The sequence below is a fragment of the Rhinatrema bivittatum genome, chromosome 6, assembly GCF_901001135.1.
Source record: "Rhinatrema bivittatum chromosome 6, aRhiBiv1.1, whole genome shotgun sequence".
Taxonomy (NCBI): domain Eukaryota; kingdom Metazoa; phylum Chordata; class Amphibia; order Gymnophiona; family Rhinatrematidae; genus Rhinatrema; species Rhinatrema bivittatum.
The window spans coordinates 71,135,836-71,151,865 of NC_042620.1; the positions used below are offsets into that span (position 1 = coordinate 71,135,836).

The 16,030-nt window shown below is 42.2% G+C and overlaps 1 protein-coding gene across 10 annotated transcripts in view; it reads right to left on the minus strand.

Moving 5' to 3' along the window:
• ORC4 (origin recognition complex subunit 4) overlaps positions 1-16,030 on the minus strand; it is a 179,691-nt gene that overhangs the window by 57,275 nt on the left and 106,386 nt on the right. For all 10 annotated transcript variants that reach the window (XM_029605426.1, XM_029605431.1, XM_029605433.1 and 7 more), the window contains 2 exons: positions 3,077-3,163; positions 1,885-1,993 (listed from right to left, as the gene is read on the minus strand). In XM_029605426.1, the coding sequence (XP_029461286.1) occupies positions 1,885-1,993; positions 3,077-3,163 (196 nt within the window). The remainder of the gene's footprint in view (positions 1-1,884; positions 1,994-3,076; positions 3,164-16,030) is intronic.

Genomic DNA, 16,030 nt, shown 5'->3' on the forward strand with positions numbered 1-16,030 from the left:
CAATGTAAAAAATGCTATCAATTTGTCACCATCCGGTGACAAAAGGAAGAGAGATCCTGAATGGGTGAGAATGTGAAAAATAATTGACTTTTCAGTCAGAATTGTGAGTAAACTCACAGGGCTCCTATCTCCGCGATGCTTACAGCAGTGCAGAAAAACGAAGACTAGAGTGAGACCCCTGTGGCAGAGAATATCATGGCATGCTGGGCATGCTCAGTGGCCACACAGTGCCAGTCAAAAGTTTCTAGAAACTTTGACAGAAATTTTTCCCGCAATAGGGCTCCGTCAGTGACGTCACCCATATGTGAGGACTAGCATCTTGCTTGTCCTGGGATAATTCTATTCCTCTACTGATAGTCCCAATGTATTTTAAGGTGTTTACTACAGAGTTTGTATGTGATTACAAAGCAAAAGTTAGCAGTTATAGATTTCTACCAAGGAATATTTTACACTAAAACTGTATAGTACTCACTGCTACACAAGAAGAATTTGAATAGCAGCAAGTCAAAAATGTGCAACTTTTTTAAAAATAGAAAATCATTTCCTAACCTTCTTATACTTGACTTTTATCTGTGTTTTTTTTCATCTCTTAAAACTCATGCTTTTGTCCTTACCCTACTGTTTGTCATCTCTTAAGTGTTATCTGCCTTTAACTTTTCTATCCCTCTCCCACAGACTTCTTTCTCTCTCCCCAGAAACCATCTCCCTTTGCTCCTTTCATAGCTTTATTCCTGCTGTTGCTGTTTCTTTCATAATTACCCCTCTACAGCCTTGAGGTCCATATTCAAACGCATTAAGTCGGATAACTAAGAAGCTATCCGGCTAAATTAAAATTTGACCACTTATCCTGCTAAATTCTGGTATGATACCTATTTATCCAGCTAGAATTTGGTCTGATAAATGAGAGGTGTTCTAGGGGCGGTCCAGAGGCATTTTAAGGAGAAGATGAATTAGTCAGATAAGTTATCCAGCTAAGTTTGATTGTCCCATAGAGCTGTCAAAGTTAGAAAGATAAACTTATCTGACCGTTGAACATACAGCAATAGTTAGTCAGATAAGTTTATATGGCTACCTAAAAGAGCTGCACAGCAACTGAATATGGATCTCCTCCTTATTCTTCTCCTCTTTTCCACAAACCTTTCCTCATAACTTCATCTGTCTCATATACTCATACTTCAGCAACTCCATTAGTAGCCTATTCTTTTTTTTTCTTTACCCTAGCTTGTCATGCTCCTTTCCTCCCCTTATGATTCCCTCTTGTCTAGGTATGCTTCCCCTTTCCTGCTACTATGAGGCCAAGATCTTAGATGAGCCTATGCTGGCTGCTTCTCCACCTTTGAGAAGGAGATCCCCAGGCTCCGTGATAATACTGTCTTTTGTCTGCCAACCTGTTTTGTGGACTAGGGGAAGAGATCCCTTGTGCAGCTTTTGAGGGTCTTCTTCCAGTATCCTTTACTGGCAGGGCAATGTTCTCTTGACAGCAGACACAGGTGAAAGTTGATAGCAAATGTTGCTCTGCCACCCCCCAAAACAAATTTGCCTCATTTTTGGGATGTAATACCAGGAAACCTGTTTCCTCATGTCTACATAATGCAAGATAATACTTACGCAAAGGAATATTCTAATGGTACAATACAGTCTAGAGACCTCTATTTAAAAATGAGTAAACAAATGAATCTAATATAATTGCTCCTTAATATAATATAATCGCTCCTTGGGTATTAAATGTTGTAAGTGCCTGAAACACACAAATTTGAGAAGAAACTGTTCCAGACTTTCACAAATGGATAAATTAACATTTTTTAAAAAAAGATAAGGTTCGTTATCTGGATACTCTGCTTCTTCATTGTGACTGGATAATCTTACTGACATTAAGATCCTTACCAAGTACAATGTTGACTTTCGAGTCCATACTTTGAAGTTTGTTGGCTTCTATAAGGTCAGTTGCATTTATGTGTGGATGAGACACAGTTATACGACTTAAGACAAGCATCTAAAGGGAATACAAAGAAAATTGAACAGATAAAAGAAAACTATTAACACAATTTCTAAACATAGCATTGGATTCTATTTACTAAACATCTTCAAAGGACACAAAATAGGAGGCAACTCATAGGCCATGATTTAGGCTCATTTATGGTTATGTCTCTCCCACATAGAGGGAAGAGAGATGCCAAAAGACTAAACAGGCCAGTTTAATCTTTTTCAGTACATATTTTTCATCTACACACAAGATTTGTAGGATACAAGTGTGAATAACACCAATTAGAAAACAGATTCTAGTATACCCACACTACTGACTGAGAATTCCAAACAGTAAATTCATTTTCACTCTAACTAGTAATGTCCTGTTTTTGAAAGACATGTGGTCTTAAACAAAAAACACATACTTTAGAAAAGAAAGTTTGAACAGAGTATTTCTATGTAAATGTCATAACTTATGTGCTGTAAAACCAAACATAATGAAAAAAAACAAACCAGAAGGGAACCAAATAAGTGCTTGGATAGTAATCAGCTCATAGTACACGCAGATCACATCCAGCTTCTCTGGACAGCAATGGCTTGTATACAGAGGTAATGAACTGAAAATTTCTGCACCACAAGCTCTAAGAAACAAGTCCGGCTTGCAATTGTTGCTCTTGATGAATCAAGCAGAGATTGTGCTGACACAATACTCATGAAATAAAGCAGCTCTCACTCACACACTATGTGAATGTCAAGTGAAACAACAGCCGAACACTACATACTCAACCATCTCATGGTGTGATGTCCAGACTTCACCTTTTGCTACCACAATCAAAAGACAGAATGGACTTTTTTTGGTCTAAATTCATAAGCAAAGGCAGAGGGTTTAGAAGAAAAATAAAAACAATTGAAAAGTTAACTGAACAGATATAGAAAATCATCGGCTAACACTGAGCAGTAGGAGAGCAACTGGCTAGATGTTTTTTCTTAATTAAAACAAAATAGGTTAACCAGTTCCACAACACTTTAGGAAAAAAGAGATGGAAAAGGAGAAGAAAGAGAGAAGGGGAAGTTGAAGTCAGATAATTAAAAACAAAATACTTTTACAAACCAACATCATTTGGAGAGATCGCACATCTTTGGAATAGCTGAAGTATTTTTGTAGCACATCTTCTACTGTCCTGTTTTCCAAGAGATCCTAAAACAAAGATAAAATAAATGGTTTTAAGAATTGGCACACAGACTATATTCCAAGTTTTATGCCATCAAGAAATATAATTAAAGAAACACTTCAGCCCAGTTAGGATAAAGTATCAGCCGAGAGGGCATAGCACTAAAATATACCACCATATCCCCCTCAAAAGAAGCTTTTCAATTAGGCTATTCTTTCTGTTAATATGAGGCTCGTTCTGGGGCATAGTGCACTGTCATTTATCCCCCAATTTCCTGTTTGTTTTTAATTAATTTATATTATCACATAGCCCAATACATGCTGACTGGAGGAAAAAAATCCAATTTATGGGCATATTTTATGCATGCAATTACAGACAAGAGTTTGAACCTATATTTGCAACATTTGATTCCCTTTAAAACTGAGCTTTTCAGAAAGAATATTTTCATTTAACAGTTGAAACAATCAAGATTTTATCATTGAATAGAGAGATATGTGCTAAATGGAAACCATGTAGTATGTGACTATATAAGTATCTGCCCCATATTTATTTTAAAAATAATGTATAACCTGCCAATCTACAGTTCTAAGCTGTTCACAAAAAACCCATCCATAAAACATAAAAAACAAAACATTAAATATACAGTAATAACACCATTAAGACCCAGACAGTAATAACTAGACAGAGAAAAGATACAAAAGTTAAACTAACAATCAGCTAAAAAAGCAGTTTCCAAAAAAACCCAAAAACCAAACAAACCACACAACAAAACCTTAAAATAGAATAGTAAACTAGAGAAGAATAAAGAATCAGTCCTAACTTAAACAACCAAATCAGGAAATACTTAAGTAAAATCATAAGTCCTTCAATTGCTTCCTAAAAATTAACAAGGAATTCTCAGTTTTAAAGTGTTCCACAACAGAAGTCTGGCAATTGAAAACAGGTGTTTGAGGTTCTGCCAGATGGACTTGCTTTATGGAAGGTATGTAAAGAAGAGGATAAAAGGTAAAACATGGCTTGGACAGTAGATTTTTTTTTTTTTTAATCACAGATGGGTGTAAACCACTAATAGCTTTGAATTAAAGCACAAGTACCTTAAAATAGATACAAAAACTAATTGGCATCCAGTACAATACAAATAAAACCAGAGTTATATAATCACAAACCAGTGTCCCAGACACAAGTCATGTGGCTGTATTCTGAACTATTTGTAACTCTCTAGTTGTAGAAGCAGATAAGCCAAGATAAAGCATGTTGCAATAGTCCAGAGTTGAAATAACTAGAGATTAACAACAGTCCTAAAATCACTAAATGTAATTTTAAAAATGCATTTTTACCACTGCACTGATGAGGCTGAAGTAAAGTGAAGAATCAAGAACACTACACACTTTCAGATCAATACAGTAAAGTGCGGCCGCAGTTACCCTGCTCCTAACCCGCTTTCTACTCACTTTTCGGCCGCGTTAGTCCAACCCGCGATACACTATCCCCTTTAACTCATTCTTACCGCCTCTTTAAATCACCGGGTAACCCCTTCCGCCCGCGGCATGTATATTAGATGTAAACGATCGAATTAGCTATTCCCTCCCATACAGTAACGCGCGCCCCGACTATCGCTTTTTTAACCTGCCGTTTTGCCGCGCGTTTAACCTGCTAACTTACCGCCTACCCTTACCCCTGCGTTAGAGGCAGGGGTAAGGGTAGGCGGCAAACTTTCCCCCAGCCCCCGCTCACCTGCCCTGGCCGCGTCCATGGGTGCTGGTCTCCGGGGCAGCCCCAGTCCTCTCCCCTCCTCCCGAAGCAACGAAAGCGGAAAAAATCGAAAAAGCGAAAAAAAAAGTAGCAACGAAGTGGACGGTTCTCCTACGCTCGGGATTGCTAGTCCTCTCTCCCCTCCTCCCGGCATGTGACGTCACGTCTTGAGCGGCCCAATTGCACGCACAGGGGCCGCTTTTGCCCGTGCAGGCATCCATCTTCGCCGGCAGCTGCCTCCGGGAGGCAGGGGAGTTGCGGTCCGTCTCCGCCGATGTCCGTCTCCGGAGGGGGGCTGCAAGAAGAGTAAGTCGCTTCGTTGCTTTACACTGCCAGTCCTCTCTCCCCTCCTCCCGAAGCAAGGCTGCTTTACGCCTTGCTTCGGGAGGAGGGGAGAGAGGACTGGCAACCATGAGCAAGGAGAACCGTCCACTTCCTGGTACCTGTCATTTCAAATGTCATTTCAAATGACATTTGAAATGACAGATACCAGCGTGTCCGTGAAGCGTTAGGCCAGCGCACCCAGGATACTGTACAGCGCTCTATACAGTAAAATGGGTTGCGTGGGTCTAACGCTTCACGGAAGCTTCTTGGACGCAGCTTGCATTTGCAAGCTATTAAATACAGTATCGAGCGGTAGGTGAGCCGGACTGTGCGTGCGGCAACCGCGGGTGCGCCCAGCACTAATGCAGCTCTTCCTACCGCTCCTTACTGTATCGGCCTGATAATGAGCTTAAAAAGAGATATTTATTTATTTATTAGCTTTTTATACCGACATTCATAGGCACATCATGCCGGTTCACAAATAACTGAAGGAGGAAAATATAAAAAAACAGGGCGGGGAGAGGGAAGCAGCGAGGAAGCTAAGAGGAACGACAAAGGGGGGTGAAAAAAGGGCAGGAAAGAAAAAGAGAGGAATGGTACCTTGCGGGAAACAAGGTACAAGGGTGAAGGAACCATCCAATAAACACTAAATACAACTTTGCAAGATAAAACTCAAAAAAGAGGGGGTCAAGGGGGAGCAAAAAAGGAAAAACATAAAATACAGTCATGTAGAGAGGGGCACGACGGTATAGAATAAAACTAAGAGAGGAAAAGGGTATTGGAGGGCAGGGGGAAGAAACATTAAATACAAAGGGGTACAGAGGAGCAAGGGGCAACAAATTAAATACAGTCAAGTAGAATGGTGCTAACATATCATTAAATACAATAGAGTAGGGTGGTGCTATAAAATCAAGGAACGAAGAAGGGGGGAAGGAGGGGAGCTGAGGGTGGAGAAGTATGCACTATATACAATCATGTCAGATGAAACAGTCGAACAGCAGAGAACGGTATACAATCATGGCAGAATATACAGGCAACAACAGGGCAGGGCAAAGGGGATTAAGTGGGACAAGGGAGGAGAGGGGGCAGGGTGATTAAGTGGGGTCCAAATCTGTTTAATAGTTTAAAGAGCCATGTCTTAAGCCCTTTTTTGAATTTCTGAGTACATGATGCTAGTTGGAGCTCAAGTGGCATATTGTTCCAGAGGGTGGGGCCTGCGATGGAGAGGGCTCTTTCCCTGGTGGAGGTGAGGTGTGCGATTTTGAGGGTGCGATTTTTGAGGTGCATCAAAAAATAATAAATTGATATTAAGCCGAGGAAAACATATCACATATAACATTTCAGGAATTTTTTTTCAAATTCAGAGCAGAATAATTTGAATTTATCCACTTCTTGATCAGATCATGAGAGTGAGCATGCTTCACCAGTGCATAAGAGATTGTGGTCTCAACAGAGGAAAAAAAATGAATATCTGCATATAATGTAAAACCAACTCTCAGGTTCACTAGGACTTGGCAAATCAGAAAGATATAAATACTGAATAAAATAGGGGACAAGGCTGAACCTCAAAGAATTCTCATTTTTAAAGGAAACAGAGAAGATGTGGCATGCCCCAAGGAAACCATACACAGTGGCTTGCAAAAGTATTCAATCCCCTAAATAGATTTGAGTGGATTATAAAGTCACACAGACTGTGCCAGACAGTATGTTTACTAGACCAGTATGCTCTTAAAGTAAATTTTCAAAGTCACAATTCATTATTTCTTTGCAGTTTTTGTTAAATAAAATTAAAAACTGAAAAATGCTGCTTGTATAAGTATTCAACCCCTCCAGACTAGTACTTGGTAGAACCAACATTTGCTGCAATAACAGCTTTAAGCCTTTTGGAGTAAATTTCTACCAGCTTTGCACACTGGAAGTAATTTTTGCCCATTCTTCCTGCCAGATTCGCTCTAGGTTTATCAAGTTGGTTGGATGACGCTTATTAACTGCAATTTTCAAATAGTGCCACAGATTCTCAATTGAATTGAGATCTGGACTTTGACTTGGCCATCGTAGAACATCCACCCAGTGGCGTAGCCACGGGTGGGCCTGGGTGGGCAGCTGCCCACCCAATTTAGACCCAGGCCCACCCAACTGACACCAGAACTGCAAGGCTGTCGCGGGATCCCATCCCCGCGACAGTGAAGAGGAGAACCCATGCTTGGCGCGCCATCACGGCACACGTGGGGAAGCGGTCCTACAACCATATGGCCGACCGATCTTCCTGTTTGCGGGGGGAGGGGGGGGGCAGAAGCGCCGGGCACAGCTTCCACTTCCTCCCCCCAAAGCAGGAAGATCAGCTGGCCTCTCCTGCTATCTTCGGGCCGTATGGCCGACCGATCTTCCTGTTTGGGGGGGGGGGGGGGAGGAGAGCGGAAGCGCCGCGCACAGTTTCCGCTTCCTCCCCCCAGAGCAGGAAGATCAGCTGGCCTCTCCTGCTGCCACTGGCCTCCTGCGTACAGCCGACCGATCTTCCTGTTGGGGGGGGAGGGAGAAGAGCGGAAGCGCCGCGCACAGCTTCCGCTCCCCCCCCCCAGCAGGAAAATCGGTCAGCCGTATGGCTCAAAGATAGCAGGAGGCCAGTGGCAGCAGGAGGGCCAGCTGATCTTCCTGCTCTGGGGGGAGGAAGCGGAAACTGTGCGCGGCGCTTCCGCTCTCCTCCCCCCCCCCCAAACAGGAAGATCGGTCGGCCATACGGCCCGAAGATAGCAGGAGGCCAGTGGCAGCAGGAGAGGCCAGCTGATCTTCCTGCTCAGGGGGGAGGAAGCGGAAACTGTGCACAGGCTTGAATGTGTATGTGAGGATGAGAATGGGAGCCTTGTGTGTGTGTGTGGGTGAAAATCGGACCCTGGGTGTGTATGGGAGTGAGAATGGAGTCTTGAATGTGTGTGGGTGATAATGGAAGCTTGAATATGTGGGTGAGGATGGAAGCTTGAATGTGTGTATATATGGGTGAGGATGGAAGCTTGAATGTGTATATATATGGGTGAGAATGGGAGCCTGGGTTTGTGTGTGTGGGTGAGAATGGAAGCTTGAATATGTGGGTAAGAATGGGTGCTTGAAAGTGTGTATGTGTGGGTGAGAATGGGACCTTAAATGTGTGTATGTGTGGGTGAGAATGGGAGAATGGGTTTGTGTGTGTGGATGAGAATGGGTGCCTGGATGTGCGTCTGTGTGTGCATAAGAATATAAGCCTGGGGAGGGGTGAGAAAGTGAGAGCTTGTATGTGTGTCTGCAGAGAATGTGAGCTTGGGGGGGGGGGGGGGGAAGAGCATATGAGAGTGAGAGCCTGAGTGTGTGAGGGAGTCTGTGAGAGAAAGCATTTATGTATATATGTGTGTGTGTGTGGAAGGAAAGAAGACAGTAGTAGAAAAGACACTGAAGAGGAATTAGGAAATGAGCGACAAGGGAAAAAATGGGAAAGAGAGACCAGGACCAACTGATTAGAAAAATACAAAGATCAGACAACAAAGGTAAAAAAAAAAAAAAATAAATAAATAAATAAAAAAAAAAATAAAAAAAAAATATATATATATATATATATATATATATAGAGAGAGAGAGAGAGAGAGAGAGAGAGAGATAGCAATTTAAATATGTCATCTTTGGGAATGTGCATTCTTATATTTTTGTATTTTGCTCTTTCTTAAGTATTCCACTGTTCAGACATTTTAGTTTCTCAGGCTTTCTATTTTGGCTTTATCTACATGTTTCTGTTTCTAATTTATAGTCTCTTATTTCTATATTAGGTAAGGGTCGGTCTCAGTTTTGCCTGTTTGTGACAGAAATGAGTATTTCTAGCATATAGTTTCTCTGTAGTAGTAGTCCAGCCTGTTCTGTTATTCCCGTAGGTGATGTATTAATGTTCTAGGGCCTGGTGTAGTATTTGCATTGCTGCTTTTTCATAAGGTTGCTGTTTGAATCCTGAGAGTCAGTGCTGTGATTGTTTGGCAAGGTTCCAGATGCCTCTTTCTTTGCAAGAGTTTGTTACTTCACAAAATAGCAGTGGAGGGTTATTTTTTGCTGAGATTACACCAGAATTCGAATTTTTTTTTTCATGTTACTTGTAATGTGAATTGCCCTAGCTCTGCGCTGCACCTGTTCTGATGATTAATTATATTTTATTGTATTTATGAAGATTTCTGGGTTTCTGCAAAGATGGTTCATGAAAGAATACATTAATTTTTGTTTTATTATATGATTGGATTTGATTGTTTTCTATACTTGAAATAATTGAAGTAAATTATTTTAAAGTTTCATACATGACACATAATGGCTGTTGCAAACTACTTAGAAAGCCATTCTAGGGTGCAGTATATGGCATTATTTATCAGTAAGAAAACAACTAGTAGACCTGCATGCCTTGTGCCCACCCATGTTAACCTTGTGCCCACCCAAAAAATCAATTCTGGCTACGCCACTGCATCCACCTTTTTGTTGTTTAAACATCCCTGTGTTGCCTTGGCCTTGGGATCTGTCTTGAAGAAAGGTGAACTTTCTCCCAAGTTTTAGTTTTCTAGCAGACTGAAGCAGGCTGTCTTGCAGTATCTCTCTTTTTTGTTGCACCATTCATCCGTCCTTCAATTTTAACAAGATGCCCAGTCCCTGCTTAGGAAAAGCATCCCCACAATATGATGCTGCCACCTCCATACTTTACTGTTGGGATAGTGTTTGCTGAGGAATGGGCAGCATTAGGCTTTACCACACATAGCATTTTGAATTTTGGCCAAAACACTCCATTTTTGTCTCATCTGATCACAAAACCTTATCCCACCTTTTAGATGTGTCACTGATGCTTTCTGGCAAATTCCAGACATACTTTGATGTGGTTTATCTTCAGTAATGGCTTCTTTCTAGTCACAGTCTTATGCAGGCCAGTTGTACGAAGAGCTCTTGATATGGTTGACTGATGCACCTCCACTCCAGTCTCAGCTACTCTACTCTGCAGCTCCTTAAAGTGATGGTTGGCCTCCCTGTCTTCCCTCACTTGTTTCCTTCTTGCTCTAATGCTGAGTTTTGAGGGTATGACTCGTATAGGCAATGCCTGGTGGTATGATGCAGCTTCCATTTCTTCACAATTCATCCAACAGCACTCACTGGGATATCCAAGCACTTAGATATTTTTTGTAGCCTTTTCCTATCTTGTGTATGTCTAACTGAATCTTTAATTTCCTTAGAATGCTCTTTGGTCTTCATTGTCACAGCCTGATCAATAGTACTGGAATTAGGTGGTCATCCAGTGGGAATCCAACTATCAATGCCAGTGAATAATTTCTTTGCCTTCTTAAATCCTGAAGACCAGAGAGAGATATCTGTTCCTCTCTATCCAAGGTAGAGGAAATTTTCCCACATAGTGGAGCTATGCAGAGTCCCACACTGGTGTGATTACTCTTCATACGTTTCTAGCGTTGGTGTAAGTCCTCACCAGGAGGCAGTGGATTCCTCTCATTCAGGAGAATGTCTTCATAAATCAGAAGGGGAAGAAGTAGCTTCAGTTCATTTCTGCCAGAAGTTTCCCCTTTGGATCAGCAGTGATCTTTTCTTCAGTTGCCCTCGTCGTCCGGGGTCTTGGCTCAGCTTTTCCCAGTAGTCAAGGAAGGAGAAAGATTCCAGAGGGATTCCTTCAGATTCCCTAGCAGACTTGCTTCAGCACATCTTTCCTCTGGAAGATCTCTGCCACTCCTGTTTTTGGATAAAATGGCCAAGACGGTGTCCATCAGTATCAGCAAGGAAAAGTACTCAAGAACAGATATCGGGCTTCTTCAGTTTCTTCAACCTCCAGTAAATTCTGTAACTATTACCAGTTCATATAATCCTCAAGGACCTGCTGATGAGGATGTGGTAGAGACCAATGTTGTGCCTTCTGGTGCCTAGAAGTTGAACCGAAAATATAAACTCCAGGCCTCCCCAACATTTGGAGTGGTTCATCTGATGCACTATTCTGTGGTGGTGAAATCAGCATTGAAATGTGCTAAATGCACTTGTGATCACTAACATGCCTCCTAGGAAGTATCTAAAAGCAGGGGATGCATTTGGAAAAAGGTCTTTTTCAAGAATCCATGCTGAGTGCCCAGATTGCTGCTCACCAGCTGTACATGGTGTAGTATTTGCACACACACACGCACAAGTTAAAACCTCGGACAGAATCATCAGATCTCCAATAGGCAGAAGAGGAATGTGAGAAGCATCGGGTCCATTCCATTTTCAAAGCTTTTGATACTGTGGCCAGACTTCAGTTGCTTCCATAAAAGTCCAAAGATTTGCATGGTTGCAAGCAAGTGGCCTCCATGAGGATATGCATGATCATCTTACAGATGTGCCCTGTACAGAAGTATCAGGAATAGTTGTGTGTGTTTGTGTGTGTGGGGGGGGGGGGGGGTGTTGAGGGTAGCTGTTCCAGGCGTCAGGCCCATGGAGGTGTCATCAGCAGGATTAACTTTTTTTTTTTACCCAACAGGCATAGCACGGGGCCCACTGCATTAGCACACAAGGCTCTGCTCTGATTATTCTATTGGCCAATGTCCCAAATATCGGGCAGCAAAGGATGACTCTCTGCTTCCTGTTCTAGCTCCTCCCCTCCCAGGTAGCATACAAGGAATGGGAGGATAGACGTGAACCTGGAGCAGACAGAACACAGTACAATGCAAAGAGCAGCCCTCTGAAACCTTATTCAACCCATCTTCTCCTCCTGTTCCCTTCCTCCCTCTTGTTGGCATGGCATAGGAAAGGGGGAGGGGTGAACCTGAAGTTTGTGTCTGCATATTTCCATTTATAAATTTCTGAACTTTTATTCTGTATTTGGTGAGAATCTGTGTTGTGTGTGTGTGTGTGTGTGTGTGACCAAGGTGAGGTATTCTGCTAGCGCATAGGTTATGTATGGGATGTTTAACAGTCCAACTTACTCTGTTTTCCCCAAAAGTGGCAGGATTGCCTTTTCAAATAGAGTTGTTGCTGTTTGAGTTCTCAGAGTTAATGCAGATGTACTATATAGGATCTAAGTGAATTTTTGTTGTTTTTTTTTTACACAGGGTTTTATATTACTTCACAAAGTGTCTGGTAATGGAAGGATTTTGTGCCACTGTTACTGAAGTAACAACAGACTTGGATATTTTTTTTATAGCGAGTAGTAAGTGGAAACATCCCACTTCAGCCTAGCCAGCCAATTCAGAGATTACCTTCAATCAATATAGTATGAATATCTTCTAATAAAGTGGGTTTTTTGGGTTGGTTTTTTTTTTAGCAACTTATCCCCAAAAATCACAGCTAACATATTCATCTGACATTGTGACATGATGTATGAAACATTTCTATTATCTGTGTGTGTGTGTATATATACACACATATACACAGATATAGATATACACAATAAAAATCTATATCTGGCACAAATAATGTTTAACTAGAAGGAATCTAATATATACTATCGCAAAATAAGATTCACCTCCCACAGTAAATAGAGAAAAACCTGATCAACTTAATGTTTCAAAACTACAAATAAATTTAATTTTGCAACAGAATATTTGTTAAACACATTTAACTTACTAAGATTTAAACATACCAAGTTTCTCAAGGCAAACTATACAAAGCAACAAATTATCAAATCACTCTCATTCACACCATGTTATAAAATCATGTATAAAAAAATATCCCTATATCACTATTATGACAAATCAAGTGGCAAGCTACAAATTTTGTTCAAATGTTCATAAGATGTAATCAAATAACTCTTACATTTCCATACTTTACTATATTATTTGTCATTTTCAATTTGGCATCTGTTCCGTTCTACCAGGACAGTATGTTAGCATTATGAAAAATCTGGAACAATCTTTCTCAAATTTTTGTAAGTGTTCCTGAAGCCCCAGGCTGGTGTTTCTCCAGCAGTTACCAAACATTAAATGAACTCTGATTTTCTTCCGGCTGTTGCAAGATGTTAAGTTTTTCTATATATAGTGTGTGAGGTGAATTGTGTTTTGCAGTATCTATCTATTTATATATATATATATATACATACATACATACATATATATACATACATATACACACACACAGACATACACAACAAAGTTTAATACTTAAAGTATGATGTGCAATTATGTGATTTTACAGGATTGTTCTGGGAAGAGTAAGGTAGGGATATAAGGACTGACTATAAATTATCAAAATCTCGAGGCACCTGTATGCCTAAAAGTTATTCAGCGTGAAGGTTGGGGGAGGCGCAAAGCTGAACATGGGCAATGGTTCACAAACCTATCTCTCGGGGGGGGGGGAAGAGGAGGAGGATAACCCCTAACCAGTCAGGTTTTCAGGATATCTGCAATAAAAATAAATAGCTTGTGTGAGAGAAGGGTAGAGGTAGGCCTGAGAGCATGTTGCCTCACAGACCCTGTGCTGATTTTATTTCAAAATGTTTGTAGCTATTGCTGCTGCTCAGAGATCTGCAGGATTGTGGCCTAAGGTGCATAGGATGGAGAAGAGAAAGAGGAAGAGGGGGAGGGCTGCCACTGAGCAGGTGATGAAAGGGGAGTAAAAGAAGAGATTGCGGCTGGGCAACAGGATGAGAGGAGAGAAGGAAGGCGGCTGCTGCTGCTGGGCAGAGGGTGAAAGGGCTGCTTCTGCTGACAGGGGGCTGTAGGAAAGAGGGGGCTGCTGCTTATTCTGGGAGAGAAAGGGCTTCTGTTGCTATGTAGGTAGTTGAACTGCTGCTGGGCAGGGGGGGAGAAGAAGGGGGGGGAGAAAGCTGCTAGGCAAAGGATGTGTGGTAGAAAGGAGATGCTGCTGATCAAAGAATGGATGGGAGAGAAGGTATGCTACTAGACAGAGTAGAAAACAGAAAAGGGGGTTGCAGGGCATGCTTGACGACAGAGAAAAAAACCCCAAAATCATAACAAGGATACATACATAAATAAAAAACATCCTATATGTGCTTATGACAATTCAGCAATACACACACAAAAAAAAAAAGATAGTGAAGGCAAAAATCCCTTAAAAACTGGACTGAATATACTGATGCCAAACTTTCTATAAATTTTACTGGTATTCACTATTTTACTAAAGAAGCGTAAAAAGATTAAGTTGCCGTGCTACTTTAAAAAAGCTTTTACTTTAAATATATTTCAGCTATTTTTGAAGATGACTTTTTCAAAGAAAGCAGAGTTGCTTATCTGTAACAGGTGTTCTCCTAGGACAGAAGGATGTTAGTCCTCACAGATGGGCGACATCAGATGGAGCCCGGAACGGAAAACTTTTGTCAAAGTTTTTAGAACTTTGACTGGCACACTGAGCATGCCCAGCATGCCACTATCCATGCGTCCACGCGGGGGTCCCCCTTCAGTCTTGTAACAGAATTCACAAGAGAAAAAATAAAACAAACCAGAGAAGAACCCAATTCCGCAGGGTGGCGGGCAGGTTTCCTGCTGTCCTAGGAGAACACCTGTTACAGGTAAGCAACTCTGCTTTCTCTTAGGACAAGCAGGATGGTAGTCCTCACAGATGGGGGAATACCAAGCTACAGGCTGCTCCCTGTCACAACCATGACCAATAAGCAGCAAACCGGGTGCTAACGGGCGCAAAAATAACTGTGGTGCTGTTGATAACATAGGGAGACAGCCTGACATGAACAATGGGTCCTAGGCAGGGAGAGTTGGGTTTAAGCCTGGAAGAGATGCGAAGAACAGATTGGCCGAAGCTACTGTCTTGCAGACCATCCTTGTCGAAACAGTAGTGGGCAGCCAACATGTGTAGAGAATTCCACACTGCAGCCCTGCAGATTTCGGCGACAGGGACCACCCGTAAGTGGGCCACTGACGCCGCAATAGCTCTCACAGAGTGAGCTTTAACATGGCCTCCAAGCTGAAGGCCCGCTTATACATAGCGGAAGGAGAGAATTCGCCAGTCAAGTGGACAGAGTTTGCTTGCCCACCGCAGTTCCCAATCTATTCTTGTCGAAAGATATGAGTGGACTGCCTGTGGCCTGCTTTGCGTTCTACATAGAAAGCTAAGGCCCTCTTGCAGTCCAACGTGTGCAGACCCCGTTTGCCCTGGTGTGAATGTGGCCTCGGAAAAAACGTGGGCAGAATGATGGACTGATTTGAGATGAAAATCATTTACCACCTTAGGCAGGATCTTGGGATGCATATGTAAGACCACCTTATCATGAAAGAACTTGGTATAGGATGGATACGAAACCAAGGCCTGAATCTCACTGACCCTATGAGCAGAAGTGATCGCCATCAGGAAGAGAACCTTCCAGGAGAGGAACTTCAGATCACAGGAGCGCATAGGCTCGAAAGGATCTCGCATGAGTTGTGCCAAATCCTCGTTGAGCTCCCAGGACACAACAAGAGGCCGGAGGGGAAGGGGGGCTTCAGCTGAAGCAGGCCCTGCATATACTGTCCTACTATGGGTTGCACAGAGATGGGCACACCAGCAACCCTTTTATGGTAGCTGCTGATGGCACTCAGGTGGACCCTGGCCGAGGTGGTTTTCAGGCCAGCTGTGGAGAGGTGCCACAGATAGTCCAGTACCTTCAAAGTAGGACAGGCAAAGGGATCAAAGTTAAACCCCTCACACCAGTCTGTCCCTGGCGACAAGGAAGTCGAAGAACTTGGAATGCGACGACATTGCTGGAGTGGATGGATCAGACTTTTTGTATCCAAAAAGCTTTTCCATCTTATCCAGCTGGGCACGACAGCCCTTGGGGGTCATTTGAACACACAGATGGCACCTGTGGTTTTAATAATCTGGATTTAATAATGAAATTAATAGAACAGTTT